Genomic DNA, 15,754 nt, shown 5'->3' with positions numbered 1-15,754 from the left:
CAGTGTATTTTCGTGCATTTTCTGTGTATTTTTCGTGCATTTTCGTGCATTTTTCGTGCATTTTTCGTGCATTTTTCGTGCATTTTTCAGTGTATTTTTCGTGTATTTTTCAGTGTATTTTTCGTGCTATTTTTCGTGCATTTTTCGTGCATTTTTCGTGCATTTTTCAGTGTATTTTTCAGTGTATTTTCAGTGTATTTTTCGTGTATCTTCAGTGTATTTTTCAGTGTATTTTCCCTGTATTTTCCGTGTATTTTCCCTGTATTTTCCGTGTATTTTCCGTGTATTTTCAGTGTATTTTTCCGTGTATTTTCAGTGTATTTTCTGTGTATTTTTCAGTGTATTTTCAGAGTATTTTCAGTGTATTTTCAGTGTATTTTTCGTGTATTTTCCGTGTATTTTTCAGTGTATTTTTCATGCATTTTTCAGTGTATTTTTCGTGTATTTTCAGTGTATTTTCAGTGTATTTTTCAGTGTATTTTTCGTGTATTTTCAATGTATTTTTCATGTATTTCTCACGCATGGCATGACATGACCTGACATTGATTACAGACTGAATGAACCCATACTCTAATTTAGGAGCAGGAATTACTGAACGGTTCCCGCCTGAATCCCTGGGAATCCCTGGGGAATCCCTGGGGATCTCTGGCATTCCCAGCCCCGCTCACCCCGGTGCTCTCCCCCCAGCAGGGTTCTGCTGCGGATCCCTTTGCACACCTCCAGGATCGTGGCTCCCACGTAGGCGATCTCGGGGCCGAACCTGAAACTCTGCAAACGTCCCGGGATCAGCAGGAAAACCAGAAGGAATTCCTGGAATCTCTAAGGTTCTATCGATCTCTATGGAATTATGGCATTCCCAGCTATCCTCTGCACTGTTTTTTCCATGGAAAAAGCATCAAAATCACTCAAAAACATTCCTGGGAATCCTTAAAACCTTCTGGAGAACTTCTGTCTTGGAAAAAGCATCAAAATCTCTCTAAAATATTCCTGGAAATCCTGACCACGGGCAGGGCCACCTCCCAGTGTCCCAGGCTGCTCCATCCCAGTGTCCAGCCTGGCCTGGGACACTGCAGGGATGCAGGGGCAGCCCCAGCTGCTCTGGCAGTTCCAGCCCAGGCAGGAATTCCTCATTGCCCAGATCCCATCCATGCCTGCCCTCTGGCACTGGGAGCCATTCCCTGGCTCCTGTCCCTGCAGGCCTTGTCCCCAGTCCCTCTGCAGCTCTCCTGGAGCCCCTCCAGGCCCTGGAATGTGCTGGAAGCTCTCCCTGCAGCCTTCTCCTCTCCAGGGGAACATTCCCAGCTCTCCCAGCAGCCCCAGGTCAGTTGGATCCCACAGCTGGATCCAGCATTCCAGATGTGATCCCCCCAAAAGAGAGGAATCTCCCTGAAACAAGGCCTCAATCCCAACTCCCACTTTTCCACCAGCAGGATGGGATCCCTCCACTCAAGCACCACAACTTCCAGATTCCCAGGAAACCCTCCACGGTGCCAATTTCCCTGGATCTGGGATTTATCCATGGAAAACGCGGGCCCTTACCTGGGTCAGGTAGTACATGTGGCTGTGAGGCACCAGGTACAGGGTGTTGACGGCCCCTCGGAAGGTGTAGATCTGCTGGTGAGGGTCTCCCACCAGGATCTTCCCACAGTTTTGGGATTGCACGATATCCACGATTGCTGTGAGGGAGAAAAAAATTGGATCATGAGGGAAGAACCTGCTCCAAACCATGGAAAACTCAGTTGGGATCATGAGGGGAGAACCTGCTCCAATCCAAACCCAAGGAAAAGCTCAGTTGGGATCATGAGGGGAGAACCCGCTCCAATCTGAACCCAAGGAAAAGCTCAGTTGGGATCATGAAGGAAGAATCTTCTCCAAATCCAAGGAAAGCTTTGTTTGGATCATCAAAGTCCAATCCAAAGAAAAGCTCAGCATGGATCGTGAGGGAAGAACCTGCTCCAGATCCAAGGAAAAGCTCAGTTTGGAAGAACCTGCTCCAAATTCAAGGGAAAGCTCAGTTTGGATCAGGAGGGGAGAACCTCTGCTGGTGGGGGGGGGTCTCCCACCAGGATTTTCCCACAGTTTTTGGGATTGCACAATATCCACGATGGCTGTGAGGGGAAAAAAAAATGGATCATGAGGGAAGAACCTGCTCCAAACCATGGAAAACTCAGTTGGGATCATGAGGGGAGAACCTGCTCCAATCCAAACCCAAGGAAAAGCTCAGTTGGGATCATGAAGGAAGAATCTTCTCCAAATCCAAGGAAAAGCTTTGTTTGGATCATCAAAGTCCAAATCCAAAGAAAAGCTCAGCATGGATCGTGAGGGAAGAACCTGCTCCAGATCCAAGGAAAAGCTCCGTTTGGAAGAACCTGCTCCAAACCCAAGGGAAAGCTCTGTTGGGATCATGAGGATCCAAACCCAAAGGAAAGCTCACTTTGGATCAGGAGGGAAGAACTTCTGCTGGTGGGGGGGTCTCCCACCAGGATTTTCCCAAATTTTTGGGATTGCACGATATCCACGATGGCTGTGAGGGGAAAAAAAATTGGATCATGAGGGAAGAACCTGCTCCAAACCATGGAAAAGCTCAGTTTGGAAGAACCTGCTCCAAATCCCAGGAAAAGCTCAGTTGGGATCATGCAGGGAGAACCTGCTCCAATCCAAATCCAAGGAAAAGCTCAGTTTAAATATCAAACCTGAGGGGGAAATTTGTTTCAATTCCAAGTGTTTGGGTTGAGATACTCCCACCACATTCCTGAGCACCTGGAAATCCCCTCTGGGAGCTCCAGCTCCTGGAATAACTCACCTGGAGTGCAATCCTGGGCTTCATCCACAAAAATGGCATCGTATCCTGAGATCTGGGGCTTGCTGAGCTGCCAAAGTTTCAAATATCCTGAGGGGGAAAAACAGGAATTTCAAGGACAGGGAAGATCCACCAGGAACTTTAAAACAAATCCCTTTTTTCCTTTTATGTTGTTTTGTGACATTTCTGGCTTCGCTTCCTGTTTGGAATTTCCACATTTGGAAGGGTTGCAAAAAAAATCTGTCTCTCTTGATTATTTCAAGCTTCTTAATGCCCACCAAAAATTCCCAGAAAAAGGTTTTTCCCAGTTATCTCCAGCACTAGCCAGAGGAAAGGATGTTCTGGAAGCAACTTCCAAATTTTGGGCTTGATTTTTAGCCATTAAAAATGTGAATATCCTTAAAATCTCCACATTTTTTATCCTAGTGGGAGCAGAAATATATATGTATTTATAAAATACATAAAATGAAATGGAAAATTGAGCCAGAGGGATATTCCCTGGTCAGCCAATGTCAGGAAAAATGGGATTCTTTCTCCTGGATGCTCAGCCAGAAGCAGGAATAATAAATTCATTTTTCCACCATTAAATCCCTTTTTCCCAAGGGATTTTCCATCTCTTTTACCATCACAAGTCATCTTGTATTTCTTCTCTGTGTCTCCATCCAGCTTCTTCATGTTGTGCCAAATCCCTTTGGCCTCTTCCACGTTGATCTCAAATGGGAAAACAGAAAGATTGGGATAAAAATAAAATTATGGAATGGTTTGGGCTGGAAAGGGCCTCAAAGCCCATCCAGTCCCACCCCATCCATGGACAGGGACATTTTCCTCTATCCCAGGGTGCTCCAGCCTGGCCTGGGACACTGCAGGGATGCAGGAATTCCTCATTGCCCAGATCCCATCCATGCCTGCCCTCTGGCACTGGGAGCCATTCCCAAAAAGTCCCAGATCCTTTTTTCCCATCCCAAGCAGCTCCTCACACCCACAAGGATTTGGTGAGGAGACTTGCTGGAAGTATTTTTTAGGGAAAACAGGGATTATCCCTTTTTTCCCCAAGCATCACCTTCCTCCCAATGTTTCATTTCTCCTCCCAATCTTTGATTCTTCCTCCCACCCTCTGGATTTTCCTCCCAACCTTTGGATTTTCCTCCTCCCAGTCTTTGATTCTTCTGCCCAATCTTTGGATTATTCCTCCTCCCAACATTTGGATTTTCATCCCAGTCTTCTGATTATTCCTCCTCCCAACCTTTGGATTTTCCTCCTTCTCCCGATCTTTGGATTTTCCTTCTCTTCCCAGTCTTTGGATTTTCCTCCCAGTCTTTGATTCCTCTTCCCAACCTTTGGATTTTCATCCCAATCTTTGGATTCTTCTTCCTCCCAATCTTTGGATTTCCTCCTCCTCCTCCTCCCAATCTTTGGATTCTCCTCCTCCTCCTCCTCCCAATCTTTGGATTCTTCTTCCTCCCAATCTTTTGATTTTCCTCCTCCCAATCTTTTGACTTTCACCCCAATTCCTCTGCAATGTTGCAGCAGCCTCTGATGTCTCCCAAAGCTCAGGACTGACCCCAAGCCCTTCTCTGGCTGAAGGATTCCCAATCCCAAATTTCCCCAATCCCAAATTTCAGCTGAACACGGGATGATCTCTTCCCCCACCATTTTGGGAAGGGGGATGGACACGAGTTATTTTATAGAATCATGGAATGCTTTGGGTTGGATGGGACCTCAAAGCCCATCCAGAGCCACCCCAGCCTCGAGCAGGGACATTTCCCACTATCCCAGACTTCTCCAAAGCCCATCCAACCTCAGGAAATTCCAGAGGCTCCATCCCAAAGACTCACTCTCTTTTCCTGTGGGCTCACTTGCTGCATCTGCCCGTGAGTGTTTTTGAACCACAGGGGCACGTGCTCCTCACAGATCTCCTCATCTGAGGAGGAGAAGAAGTTCTCCAAGGTTTGGGAGACTGTTTTCCCTCTTACAAACAGGGATTGGCCCTCCCTGTTCTGGAGCAGGAAGCTGATGGAATACACGGACATCTTGGAGAAGTTCAGCTTGCCTCTCTCTTTGTAGCTGTGCCAGAGGGACAAAAAAAACCAACAAAATGGCAAAAAATGGATTAAAAAACCGTCAGAAAAAAACAGGGGAAAAAAGGAAAAGAAAAAAACAGGAAAAGAAAAAAAGGCAGGAAGAAAAAAAAAAGGCGGGAAAAGAAAAAAAAAGGCGGGAAAAGAAAAAAAAAGGCGGGAAAAGAAAAAAAAAAGGCGGGAAAAGAAAAAAAAGGCGGGAAAAGAAAAAAAAGGCGGGAAAAGAAAAAAAAGACGAGAAAAGAAAAAAAAGGCGGGAAAAGAAAAAAGAAGACGGGAAAAGAAAAAAGAAGACGGGAAAAGAAAAAAGAAGGCAGGAAAAGAAAAAAAAAAGGGGAGAAAACAAGAGAAAAAAAAAACAGAAAAAAAGTTAAAAACCACAGAAATTCCTCTTTTTTTTTTTTATTTTTGTGCACTATCCCTGGAAAAAGCTTGGCTTTATATCCCAGTTCAATCAAATAATGGAATATCTTTAAAGCTGCACAGATTTGTCCTGGTGGAAGCACAAATGTGTTGATTTTATACATTTTAGAGATGGAAAATTGAGCTCATCCCTGGAATTCCAGAGTGTTTGCAGAGCTAGGGAATGGGACTTCCCTCTTTTTCTAGGTCATGGCTCATTTTCCTTCCTACCCCCAGCCTAAATGTGCCAGAATTGGAGAGAAATTGGATCATGAAAACAGCTCAGGATAAGGAAACTGATCCTCTGCTCAGGAAAAGCAGCACCTGGAGCAGCTGTAGCGTTCCAGTGGGAATGGGAAGTGGGAAAACCTCACTCCCAGTGGATTTCCACCCCCTGTGAGGAGCTCCTTGGCTTTGGGGTGCTCCCATGGATGCTAAAATCCCTGGAGGATCCCACTGCGTCCATCTGGAAACCACAAATGACAAATTCCCCCCCATTATTTGTGCTGCCCCAAATCCTGGGGTTTCCCTCCAAACCACTTTCCCTTCCACAAAGGAATTGGAATTTCCCACTCACTGTCTCCCAACGCTTCCAAAGGCCAGGGAGTGGAAGGTCTTGCAGGTGACATTCCTTGGGAAAACCTGTTTCCCCTTCTCTGCCACAGCTTTGTTAAAAGCCAGGTAAAGGAATTTCAGCTCTGAGAATTTCTCTGCGTACTTCACCAAGGTCGAGGTTTTCCCTGTGCCTAGAGAGGAGAGGAAAAGAAGGGATAAAAGAAAAATAAGGAATAAAATATCCACAGCCAGGAATGAATGATTTCATATATAGATTTTTTTTTTTTAACATCTTCCTCTCCTGCGGTCCCAACTCAAATATTCCACTTCACTCCAGATTCCAGAGAAACAGGGAATTCTTTAGGTTGGCAAAGTTCTCTAAGGTGAAGCCCAACCATTCCCAGCACTTCCAAGGCCATCCATGTCCCCAAGTGCCACATCCATGGGGCTTTTAAATCCCTCCAGGAATGGGGACTCCACCCCTGCCTGGGCAGCTGAGCCAGGGCTGGATGAGCCTTTGCCTGGAGGAATTGTCCCAATATCCAACCTCAACCTTCCCTGGGACAGCGGCAGGAACTGCCAGTGTGGGGCCCTTTATCCAAGGGCTCAGCCCTTCAGGAACTGCTCCCTTTATCCAAGGGCTCAGCCCTTCAGGAACTGCTCCCTTTATCCATGGGCTCAGTCCTTCAGGAACTGCTCCCTTTATCCATGGGCTCAGCCCTTCAGGAACTGCTCCCTTTATCCAAGGGCTCAGACCTTCAGGAACTGCTCCCTTGATCCATGGGCTCAGCCCTTCAGGAACTGCTCCCTTTATCCATGGGCTCAGCCCTGCAGGAACTGCTCCTCCAGGGGTTCCAGGGAAATCTCTACTCCAGCACCTGCAGCATCTCCTCCTCCTCCTTTCCCAAACTCAGGATCTGTAGGGCTGTTCCACATTTTCCCACCCCCTTCTCCCCTGTTTTTATTCTGCCTCCATTTTGGCAGTTTTCCTATTAAATTTGTTATCCCAGAGGCACAAATTGATCCCCTTGGATCTCACAATCCCTCAGACAGAGGGATCAGGGAGGGAAGGAGCAGACTGGGAATTGTCCAGGTATTCTTCCAGCATTTTGGGCTCTTACCTGCAAATGCCATGATTTTCACTGTTTGGCCAGGCTCAATTTTGTGACTCAAAATCCTCTGCTGTTCATGGGTCAATCTGACATCAGCCCATCCACTAAAAACAGGGAAAAAACTCCAATCAACAAGTGGGAAAGGAATCAATCTTTTAAAAACTCCTAGAATAAACCATCCCACTTAAAAGAAAATATCAGGGAAATCAGGGATTGATTGATCCCATCCCAATTTGGTTAATGGGGAAAGGAGAAAAGCAAGGAATAAGAAAATAGTGGAGATAAACTAAACTTGGGAAAGATTTTTTTAGGGAATAGATGAAAACATCACACACAAAGGAAAAAATATTTTTGAGGGCCCAAGCTGTGCTTTAAGAACGAATCTGGCACCTCAAGCTCATAAAAACCAGTTTTATCTCTGTTAGACCTCGGTGATGGATGAATTTATCCCACTCCCTTTCTCCAGGAGGAGGTGTGGAGAAGACTTCCAAAATTAATTACACTGAGATTCCAAGAGTGGAGTTTAATTAGAAATCTGTAATATCATTAAATAGAAAACTTTGGAGTTAAGAGTTTTAAAATATAGTAATATATAAAACTAAAATAAAAGTTTTAAGGCAGTAACTAATCCTTTTTTTATCTTCTTCCTTCTTCTTCAGGAGTTTAAATAATGCTTTGTAATTAGACAAAAAAAGTCCACATTACAAATGTCAAATAATTAGTTATTATAAGTAAAAATAATTTAAGTATAATTTCTTAATTAAATAGTTTAACCTTAAAAACCCTTATATAAAAATAGTTTATGATCTTATACTTTAATAGTAAAATACTATAAAACTCACAACTTATAATGCAAATAACAAATTATAAATATCTAAACCTAGACACAAAATACCATCTCTAACACTTCAATCCCAACCTTAACAAAGACAAAGAAGAAAAACCCAAAAATCAACAGGAATGTTCCTCTGGAGGATGGAAGGATCCAGGGAGAGCTTCCAGCACATTCCAGGGCCTGGAGGGGCTCCAGGAGAGCTGCAGAGGGACTGGGGACAAGGCCTGCAGGGACAGGAGCCAGGGAATGGCTCCCAGTGCCAGAGGGCAGGCATGGATGGGATCTGGGAATTGGGAATTCCTGCCTGGGCTGGAACTGCCAGAGCAGCTGGGGCTGCCCCTGCATCCCTGCAGTGTCCCAGGCCAGGCTGGACACTGGGATGGAGCAGCCTGGGATGGTGGGATTGGAATGGGATGGGATTGAAGGTCCCTTCCCACCCAAACCATTCTGGGATTTGGGACACTCAGAATCCATCCCCAGGGATTTTTATGAAATTGGGGGATGGAAAAGGGAAGGGAGACCCTTCCTGGAGTCCTGAGATTCCCAGTGAAGCCCCCAGATCCCAAAATTCCTTCCTAGAGCAGAGTCAGGGTGGGGATGGATCCAATCCCAGGAGAGCTGGGAATGGAGGGAATTCCCTGGGAGAGGGAGACTGGGGTGGGATTTTGGGAAGGGATTCCCAGACCAGCTGGGGCTGCCCCTGCATCCCTGCAGTGTCCCAGGCCAGGCTGGACACTGGGGCTGGAGCAGCCTGGGACACTGGGAGGGGTCCCTGCCATGGATGGGGTGGCACTGGGTGATTCCAAACCCTTCCATGATTCCAAACCCTGCCACGATTCCAAGGCAGACCCAGCAATGAATTTAAACCCAGCACTCCCAATTTTACAGATCTCAGGCCCAATCCTGATTTTCTCTGAGAATTCATGGGAAAGGTGGTGAGTAGCAGGATCAGCTGTGCCAGTGATCCACCTCCACCTTTTCCTGCTGTGGAATATTTGGAATATTTGCTCCTCACTCCATGGAATGCTCAGCATGCACTGCTTGGATCACCTGGGACACAAATCCATTCTTCCCTCTTCCAGAGGCTGCACAATTCCAGAGGCATTTTCCATCAGATACAAGCAGTAGAAAATATTGTAGTGAATCCTGAGGGGAAAAAAAAGGGGGATAAAACAGGAATTAGCACTGAGAAATCATTAATAACAAATCAAACCTCTGCAGCCACTTAAAACTCACCAATATCTTGGATAATTAAAAAAAAAAGAAGCCTCAAGCTCTGCAGGAAATGCTGAATAATTTAAAATATTCTTTAAATGATTCTGCCTTGAGAAGGGACAGCAAAGGCACCGTGGGGTCAGCTCTGAGCGTGGCCTCTCCCTGGGCACTGCCAGCTTTGTATTCCAGGGTTTTCCAAGCCAACATGACCTGGATCAGAGTCCAGGGATGGTTCTGCACCCCTGGGCCATAATTAACAACAGAGCTGGGGCTGGGGGACCCCAGAGGGAATTTGGGGCTGCTTTGGGCTTTCAGAGTGAGGCAGTTTTTGGTTCAGAATGGTTTCAGGGGAGGTTTTTAACTCTGGTAATAATTCTTGCTGGTTTTTCCCTGCAGAGGGAAAAAAGGTTCTTTGGTTTTGACTGCGTTGACAAGAACTGGTTTAAAATTAACCTGGATTCTCCAGCAGGGTTTTCCCACTGTGGTTTTCCCTCTCTTAGGGCAGTTTGGTTCCTTTCTTCCAGCTCTCCAGGACAGATTTTGTGTCTCTCATCAGGATTTGGACCCTCAGACTCATTAATTAATCCAAACAGCAATCAGGCAATTCCTCCAGGACACATTTCCTCCTTATTCCCAGGAGGAATTCCCACTTTTTCTGGTCTGGCTTGGCCAGGGAGATGGAAATTCTAAAATCCCTGGATTTTGACCTGCCACATTTGCTGCAGGTTAATGACTTTATCCAGCAATGAATCAATCATTAACATTCCAAGCAAAGATCCCAGTTTCCCTCAGGATGAGCCTTTCCCTGTCCTACAGTCCCTTAGAACTCACAGCTTCCAGAACCATCTAATTCCTGGCTGTTTTCATTTCCCACTCCAGTTTCTTCTCAATTTTCTCCCAAGAAGGATTTCCCAGTGTCCTTCATCCCCATCCCCACTGCAATCCTGAAGGAATCTCAAGGAATCTCTGCTCAGATCCCTTTATTTGGAGGGAATAAAAGAATCATGAGGGAAGGAGCTCCTAGGACTTGGAATGAAGTAAAATAAATCCATTTTGGGGGGAGGGTAATAAAAACATTAAATTGTTGTAGCTGAGCAGGAAAAGTCTTTAAATCCTGCTTTTATGTTGGGAAAAATTGGGATTTTTTAAAATATTGTATCCTGAAAGGAGTGACAGGATAAGGGGGATGGGATAGATGGGAAACTGGGAAGGAATTCCTGCCTGGGAGGGTGGGGAAGCACTGGAATGAATTCCTAGAGGAGCTGGAGCTGCCTCATCCCTGGAAGTGTCCAAGGCCAGGTTGGAGATCCAAATCCCCTGGGAACTTGAGGGATTTGAAATTCAAAGTTGGAGAGACCTCAGAGCCTCATCCAGGGCCTAAAGGGGTTCCAGGAGGGAGATTTGGGATAAAGGATGGAGGGACAGGACACAGGGAATGGCTTCAGACTGGGAAAAAATGGGAGATTTGGGATGGGATATTGGGAAGGAACTCCTGGGCTGGGCTGGAATTCCCAAAGAAGCTTCCAGGGCCTAAAGGGGCTCCAGGAGGAAGACTTTGGGATAAGGGATGGAGGGACAGGACACAGGGAATGGCTTTAGACTGGAAAAAGGGGGAGATTTGGGGAGGAATTCCTGGGCTGAGCTGGAATTCCCAGAGAAGCTGCAGCTGCCTCAGCCCTGGAGCATCCAAAGCCAGACTGGAGCAGCCTGGGATGGTGGGAAGTGCCCAGGGCTGGAATGGGAAACTCCTGACCTGTTGGAGATGGGAATGCTGCTGTCCTGCTGGGAATTGGAGGGATTTGAAACTCAAAGTTGGAGAGACCTCAGAGTCCTTTGCAGGGCCCAAAGGGGTCCAGGAGGAAGACTTTGGGATAAGGGATGGAGAGACAGGACACAGGGAATGGTTCAGACTGTGAAAAAATGGGAGATTTGGGATGGGATACTGGGAACGAACACCAGGGCTGGAATTCCCAAAGAAGCTTCCAGAGCCTAAAGGGGCTCCAGGAGGAAGACTTTGGGATAAGGGATGGAGGGACAGGACACAGGGAATGGCTTCACATTGGAAAAAAGTGGAAATTTGGGATGGGATGTTGGGAAGGAATTCCCAGAGAATCCTCAACTGCCTCATCCCTGGAACATCTGGATTGGAGCAGCCTGGGATGGTGGGAAGTGCCCAGGGCTGGAATGGGAAGCTGCTGACCTGTTGGAGATGGGAATGCTCTTGTTCCTCATGGCCAAGAGCAGCGTGGCCATGCAGTGGAGCACCTCGGTGACCTCCAGCAGGGCCAGCTCCGAGCGGGGGCTCTGGAAACACCGCAGGAGCCTCTGGATGTCACCAACGCTGTCAGAGAACAGCACCATGACAGCAACGATGGCCCACATCTCCTCTGCCTGGGAAAGGACAAGGAAAACACAGCAATAAGCTTGGAGCTTCCAGGAAAATCTCACCAGGAGGTGGGAAAATTCTGTGAGGAGCTGTTAAATCCTAAATTGATGCCTTGTGAAGGCTGAGCTGGAGCAGAGGCTGGGCAGAGTTCCAGAAGGAAGCAGGGATTGATTCCAAGGGTCTCCTCCATGGCTGCACCTTGGGCAGCACCAGAGCCCAGCCAGGGCTGCCCCCAAGATGACCCAAAATGGCCCCAAAATGCCCCAGCGCTCCCGGGGTCTCTCCCTGGGATCAGCTCTGCTCCATTCCCACCTTGCAGTTCATTGTCCCAGCCCAGCTTTAGCCCAGGCACTCCCACCCTGCTTGTTTTTCTCTCTCCAGCCCACGGGGTTTGTGCTCCTGGCCTGGGATTTGGCTCATTTGTCCTTGGTGCCCAGCTGGAGCAGGAATTGTTTTGTCTCCCTGCTCTGGGCACAGAGCTCACCATCCCATAATATGGAGCCCAGACCCACACACCAAAGCAGCTCAGAATGTGAAAATAGAAAAGCCAAACCTGAGGCATCATTGTCAGCCCAAGTTATCCCAAATGACACCACAGAGGGAGGAGTTTGGGATACAGGAGGGCAGAGTGACCCCAAACGAGTTTCAGGATGGGTTACAAAGGGAGGAACACATCCCACATTTGCATCCTGTGCAGCTTTATCCATCCAAATTTATGGGAATGGCATCAAGGAGAGCCTGGATCTCCCCAAAAATGTGGGCTGAGGTCAGTTCCCAGGGAATGGTGAGTGACTGGAGAGGTGCTGCCTGCTCCCAAGCCACTTTCTGTGGGATTTAGGGATCATTCCTTCCAGTTGTTTGCCTTGATTCCAGATGAACCAAACCTCATCAGAACAGAGCTCCAGGGTTTTTCCTCCAAATCCATTTGGGGACAAGAGGCACCACAGACACACCCAGAGGCTCGGGGACACTGCAGGAATTTGTTAAAATAAAACAGAAATAAGAGTGAAACTCACCCCAGGCTTGCTGTGTAAATCTGGGAATTTGCTGAGCACACAGAATTGAGCCTTGGGGAAGAGGGGATGACTTCCCAAAGCCTGGAGGAGCCTGCTGGGATCCACCTTGGCTCCCGTGGATGACACCAGCCTGTGCAGGAGGAATAACAGGGATTTACTCTCCCAGGAGTTGGTGGCTCCTCCAGAGCACACCCTGCTACTGCCCACAGCTCCTGGATGATGCAGCAGGGATTCTCTGAACTCACCAAAAATGATGGGATTAATTGTCAGAAGGGATTGCCTCTGGACACAGAACATTGCACACAAATTGTGTTTACCTAACTCTGTATGTGGCTAAATGACCAAACACCCATTTTTTAGAAAATTTACAAACATTCATGTGTCTCTAGATATTTTTTCAAGCACAGCTTTGACTTCTGCACTCACTCAATCATACTTCTGTCACAGTTTTACATGAGAGACATTAAAAAAAGTGATACAAAGCTTCCAACCATTAAAAAACTGCACACAGCTCTGTGAGAAATACACAAAGAAAACAAACCTGGGAACTATTAATAAAATTTTCTTCATACCCTTTTAAAATTTTAAACCTACTTTACCTATCTCACAACAAAAAATAAATAAATTCATAATTAACCAACACCAAAAGCCACCACACTCTTTAATACATAAACAAAAAAAAGCTTAAAATTGAAAAAAAATATCTTAAATTAACAAACCCAAACCACTACACTGGCCAGAGTTATTTACAGGCTTTTTTGAGTGTACCCCAAGAAGCAAAACCAAACAATGGCCCACAAAAAACTCTGAGGCCATTCACAAACACTCTCCCACCTTCCTGACATCTCTGCAGGTCTGGGTCTGTGGTTTCTTTGTTCTCAGACCACACTGGCTCAAGGGACACTGAGAAAGGCCATGAACAAATCCAGAGCTGGAAAAAGCTGCAGGAACTCCAACACTCCAACAGCTGAGCCTGAACTGCTGGGCGGTGTTTTGGGGGGTTTGGTGACAGCTCACAGCTCCAGATGCCAGCAGAAGATGGGAATGTGGGATTGGTGCCAGGAGGGTTTGGGTCTGGTAACCAAAGCAGGCATGGACTGCCTCCATCTGCTCTGAACACACTGATGCCTCAATAATAGAATCCTCTTCACCTGAACACACTCAAATTAATAATTCTACTTTATTCTTAAATCTGCTCTCCACCTGAACACACTCATATTAATAAAAATTCTACTTTATTCCTCAATCTGCTCTTCACCTGAACTCACTGATGTCTCAATAATAATTCTACTTCATTCTTAAACCTGCTCTTCACCTGAACTCACTGATGTCTCAGTCATAATTCTTCTTGAATCCTCTCCACCTGAACACATTGATGTCTCAATAATGATTTTTCTTGAATCTGCTCTTCACCTGAACACAAATTAATAATAATTACACTTCATTCTTAAATCTTCTCTCCACCTGAACACACTCACATTAATAATAATTCTACTTTATTCTTAAATCTTCCCTTTACCTGAACACACTGATGACAAAATAATTATCACAGTTTATTCTTGAATCTGCTCTTCACCTGAACACACTCAAATTAATAATAATTACACTTTATTCTTAAATCTTCTCTCCACCTGAACACACTCAAATTAATAATTCTACTTTATTCTTAAATCTGCTCTCCACCTGAACACACTCTTATTAATAAAAATTCTACTTTATTCCTCAATCTGCTCTTCACCTGAACTCACTGATGTCTCAATAATAATTCTACTTTATTCTTAAATCTGCTCTTCACCTGAACACAAATTAATAATAATTACACTTCATTCTTAAATCTTCTCTCCACCTGAACACACTCAAATTAATAATTCTACTTTATTCCTCAATCTGCTCTCCACCTGAACACACTCTTATTAATAAAATTCTACTTTATTCCTCAATCTGCTCTTCACCTGAACAAACTGATGTCTCAATAATAATTCTACTTCATTCTTAAATCTGCTCTCCACCTGAACACACTCTTATTAATAAAAATTCTACTTTATTCCTCAATCTGCTCTTCACCTGAACAAACTGATGTCTCAATAATAATTCTACTTTCTTTTTAAATACGCCCTTCACCTGAACACACTGATATCTCAATAATAATTTCTCTTAAATCTGCTCTCCACCTGAACACACTCATATTAATAATTCTACTTCATTCTTAAATCTGCTCTCCACCTGAACCCACTGATGTCTCAATAATAATTCTATTCCACTCTTCAATCCCCTCTCCACCTGAACACACTCACATGAACAGGAGCTTCCCACTATTTCTCCTTTTACTGGGAGGAGTTTGCTGTGCTGCCTCCAGAGCCCCCCAGGTGCCATTGATCTCTGCCATCAATCCCTGCCCTGTTTTCCATGGAATCTGAGCAGCTGGAACTTGCATTTCCAGCCCATTTCTGTGCCAGGAGCCACTTGGACAAGAATTCCCAGTTTTGTGACCCAGAAGAGCTGAAATAACTTCCTGCATCCAGCTCTAAGCCTGGAAGTTCTTCTGGCTGTCCCCAAGTGTCCTTTAGTGGAATTCCATGCCCAGGGGGTGGAACTGGATGATTTTAAGGTCCTTTCCAATCCAAAGCATTCCATGATTCCAGAAGTTGGATCCACCTTGCTCCAAACCCAACTCCAGCACACAGAATTCCCCTCTGAGTTACAAGGATGAGAGCAAAGCACTCGTGGTTGTGAAGGATTTCAGTTGGGATTGGGTTTGTTGGGAGCTGTGGGGGATAAATCAGTGCAGATCCAGGAAATCTGCTTGGCAGGAATGGGAAAAGAGGAAAATCCATTGGAAACAGAACCATGGAATCATGGTCTCAGCTTCTCATCAGGCAGGACAGGGATTCCAGCTCCTTTGCACCTTCTCAGATTTCATCCTGGGAGGAAATTGGGCTTGGGAATGGAGCTGGGAAGGGTCTGGAGAAGCAGGAGGGGCTGAGGGAGCTGGGAAGGGAATGGAGAACCAGGAGGGGCTGAGGGAGCTGGGAAGGGTCTGGAGAACCAGGAGGGGCTGAGGGAGCTGGGAAGGGAATGGAGAACCAGGAGGGGCTGAGGGAGCTGGGAAGGGTCTGGAGAAGCAGGAGGGGCTGAGGGAGCTGGGAAGGGAATGGAGAACCAGGAGGGGCTGAGGGAGCTGGGAAGGGAATGGAGAACCAGGAGGGTTGAGGGAGCTGGGAAGGGTCTGGAGAACCAGGAGGGGCTGAGGAGCTGGGAAGGGTCTGGAGAACCAGGAGGGGATGAGGGAGCTGGCAGGGGCTGAGCCTGGAGCAGAGGAGGCTCAGGGGGGACCTTGTGGCTCTGCACAAGTCCC

At 46.2% G+C, this 15,754-nt stretch overlaps 1 protein-coding gene across 1 annotated transcript; it reads right to left on the bottom strand.

Moving 5' to 3' along the window:
- Window positions 1–237: 237 nt before the first annotated feature.
- On the bottom strand, window positions 238–12,711 carry FBH1 (F-box DNA helicase 1). Its single transcript, XM_050969732.1, has 10 exons — window positions 12,400–12,711; window positions 11,198–11,388; window positions 8,833–8,928; window positions 6,957–7,051; window positions 5,858–6,026; window positions 4,636–4,864; window positions 3,424–3,511; window positions 2,804–2,890; window positions 1,540–1,676; window positions 238–768 (listed from the first exon to the last, which is right to left on the bottom strand). The coding sequence occupies exons 1-10, from the start codon at window positions 12,694–12,696 to the stop codon at window positions 589–591; spliced, it is 1,569 nt and encodes a 522-aa protein (XP_050825689.1). The 5' UTR covers window positions 12,697–12,711; the 3' UTR covers window positions 238–588.
- Between the last annotated feature and the right edge of the window lie 3,043 nt (window positions 12,712–15,754).

Source organism: Serinus canaria, chromosome 1A, assembly GCF_022539315.1.
Source record: "Serinus canaria isolate serCan28SL12 chromosome 1A, serCan2020, whole genome shotgun sequence".
Taxonomy (NCBI): domain Eukaryota; kingdom Metazoa; phylum Chordata; class Aves; order Passeriformes; family Fringillidae; genus Serinus; species Serinus canaria.
Note: the sequence above shows the minus strand (reverse complement) of the source record. Positions and strands in the feature narration are given on the sequence as shown.

Bases quoted from the DNA above. Each gene is read 5' to 3' on its own strand.
- FBH1 (XM_050969732.1), bottom strand. From the start codon at position 12,696: ATGTTCTGTGTCCAGAGGCAATCCCTTCTGACAATTAATCCCATCATT. The intron at 2,891-3,423 runs GTAAAAGAGATG...TTTCCCCCTCAG, and splicing joins ATACAAGATGACTTGTGATG to GATATTTGAAACTTTGGCAG. The intron at 769-1,539 runs GTAAGGGCCCGC...GGACGTTTGCAG, and splicing joins ACATGTACTACCTGACCCAG to AGTTTCAGGTTCGGCCCCGA.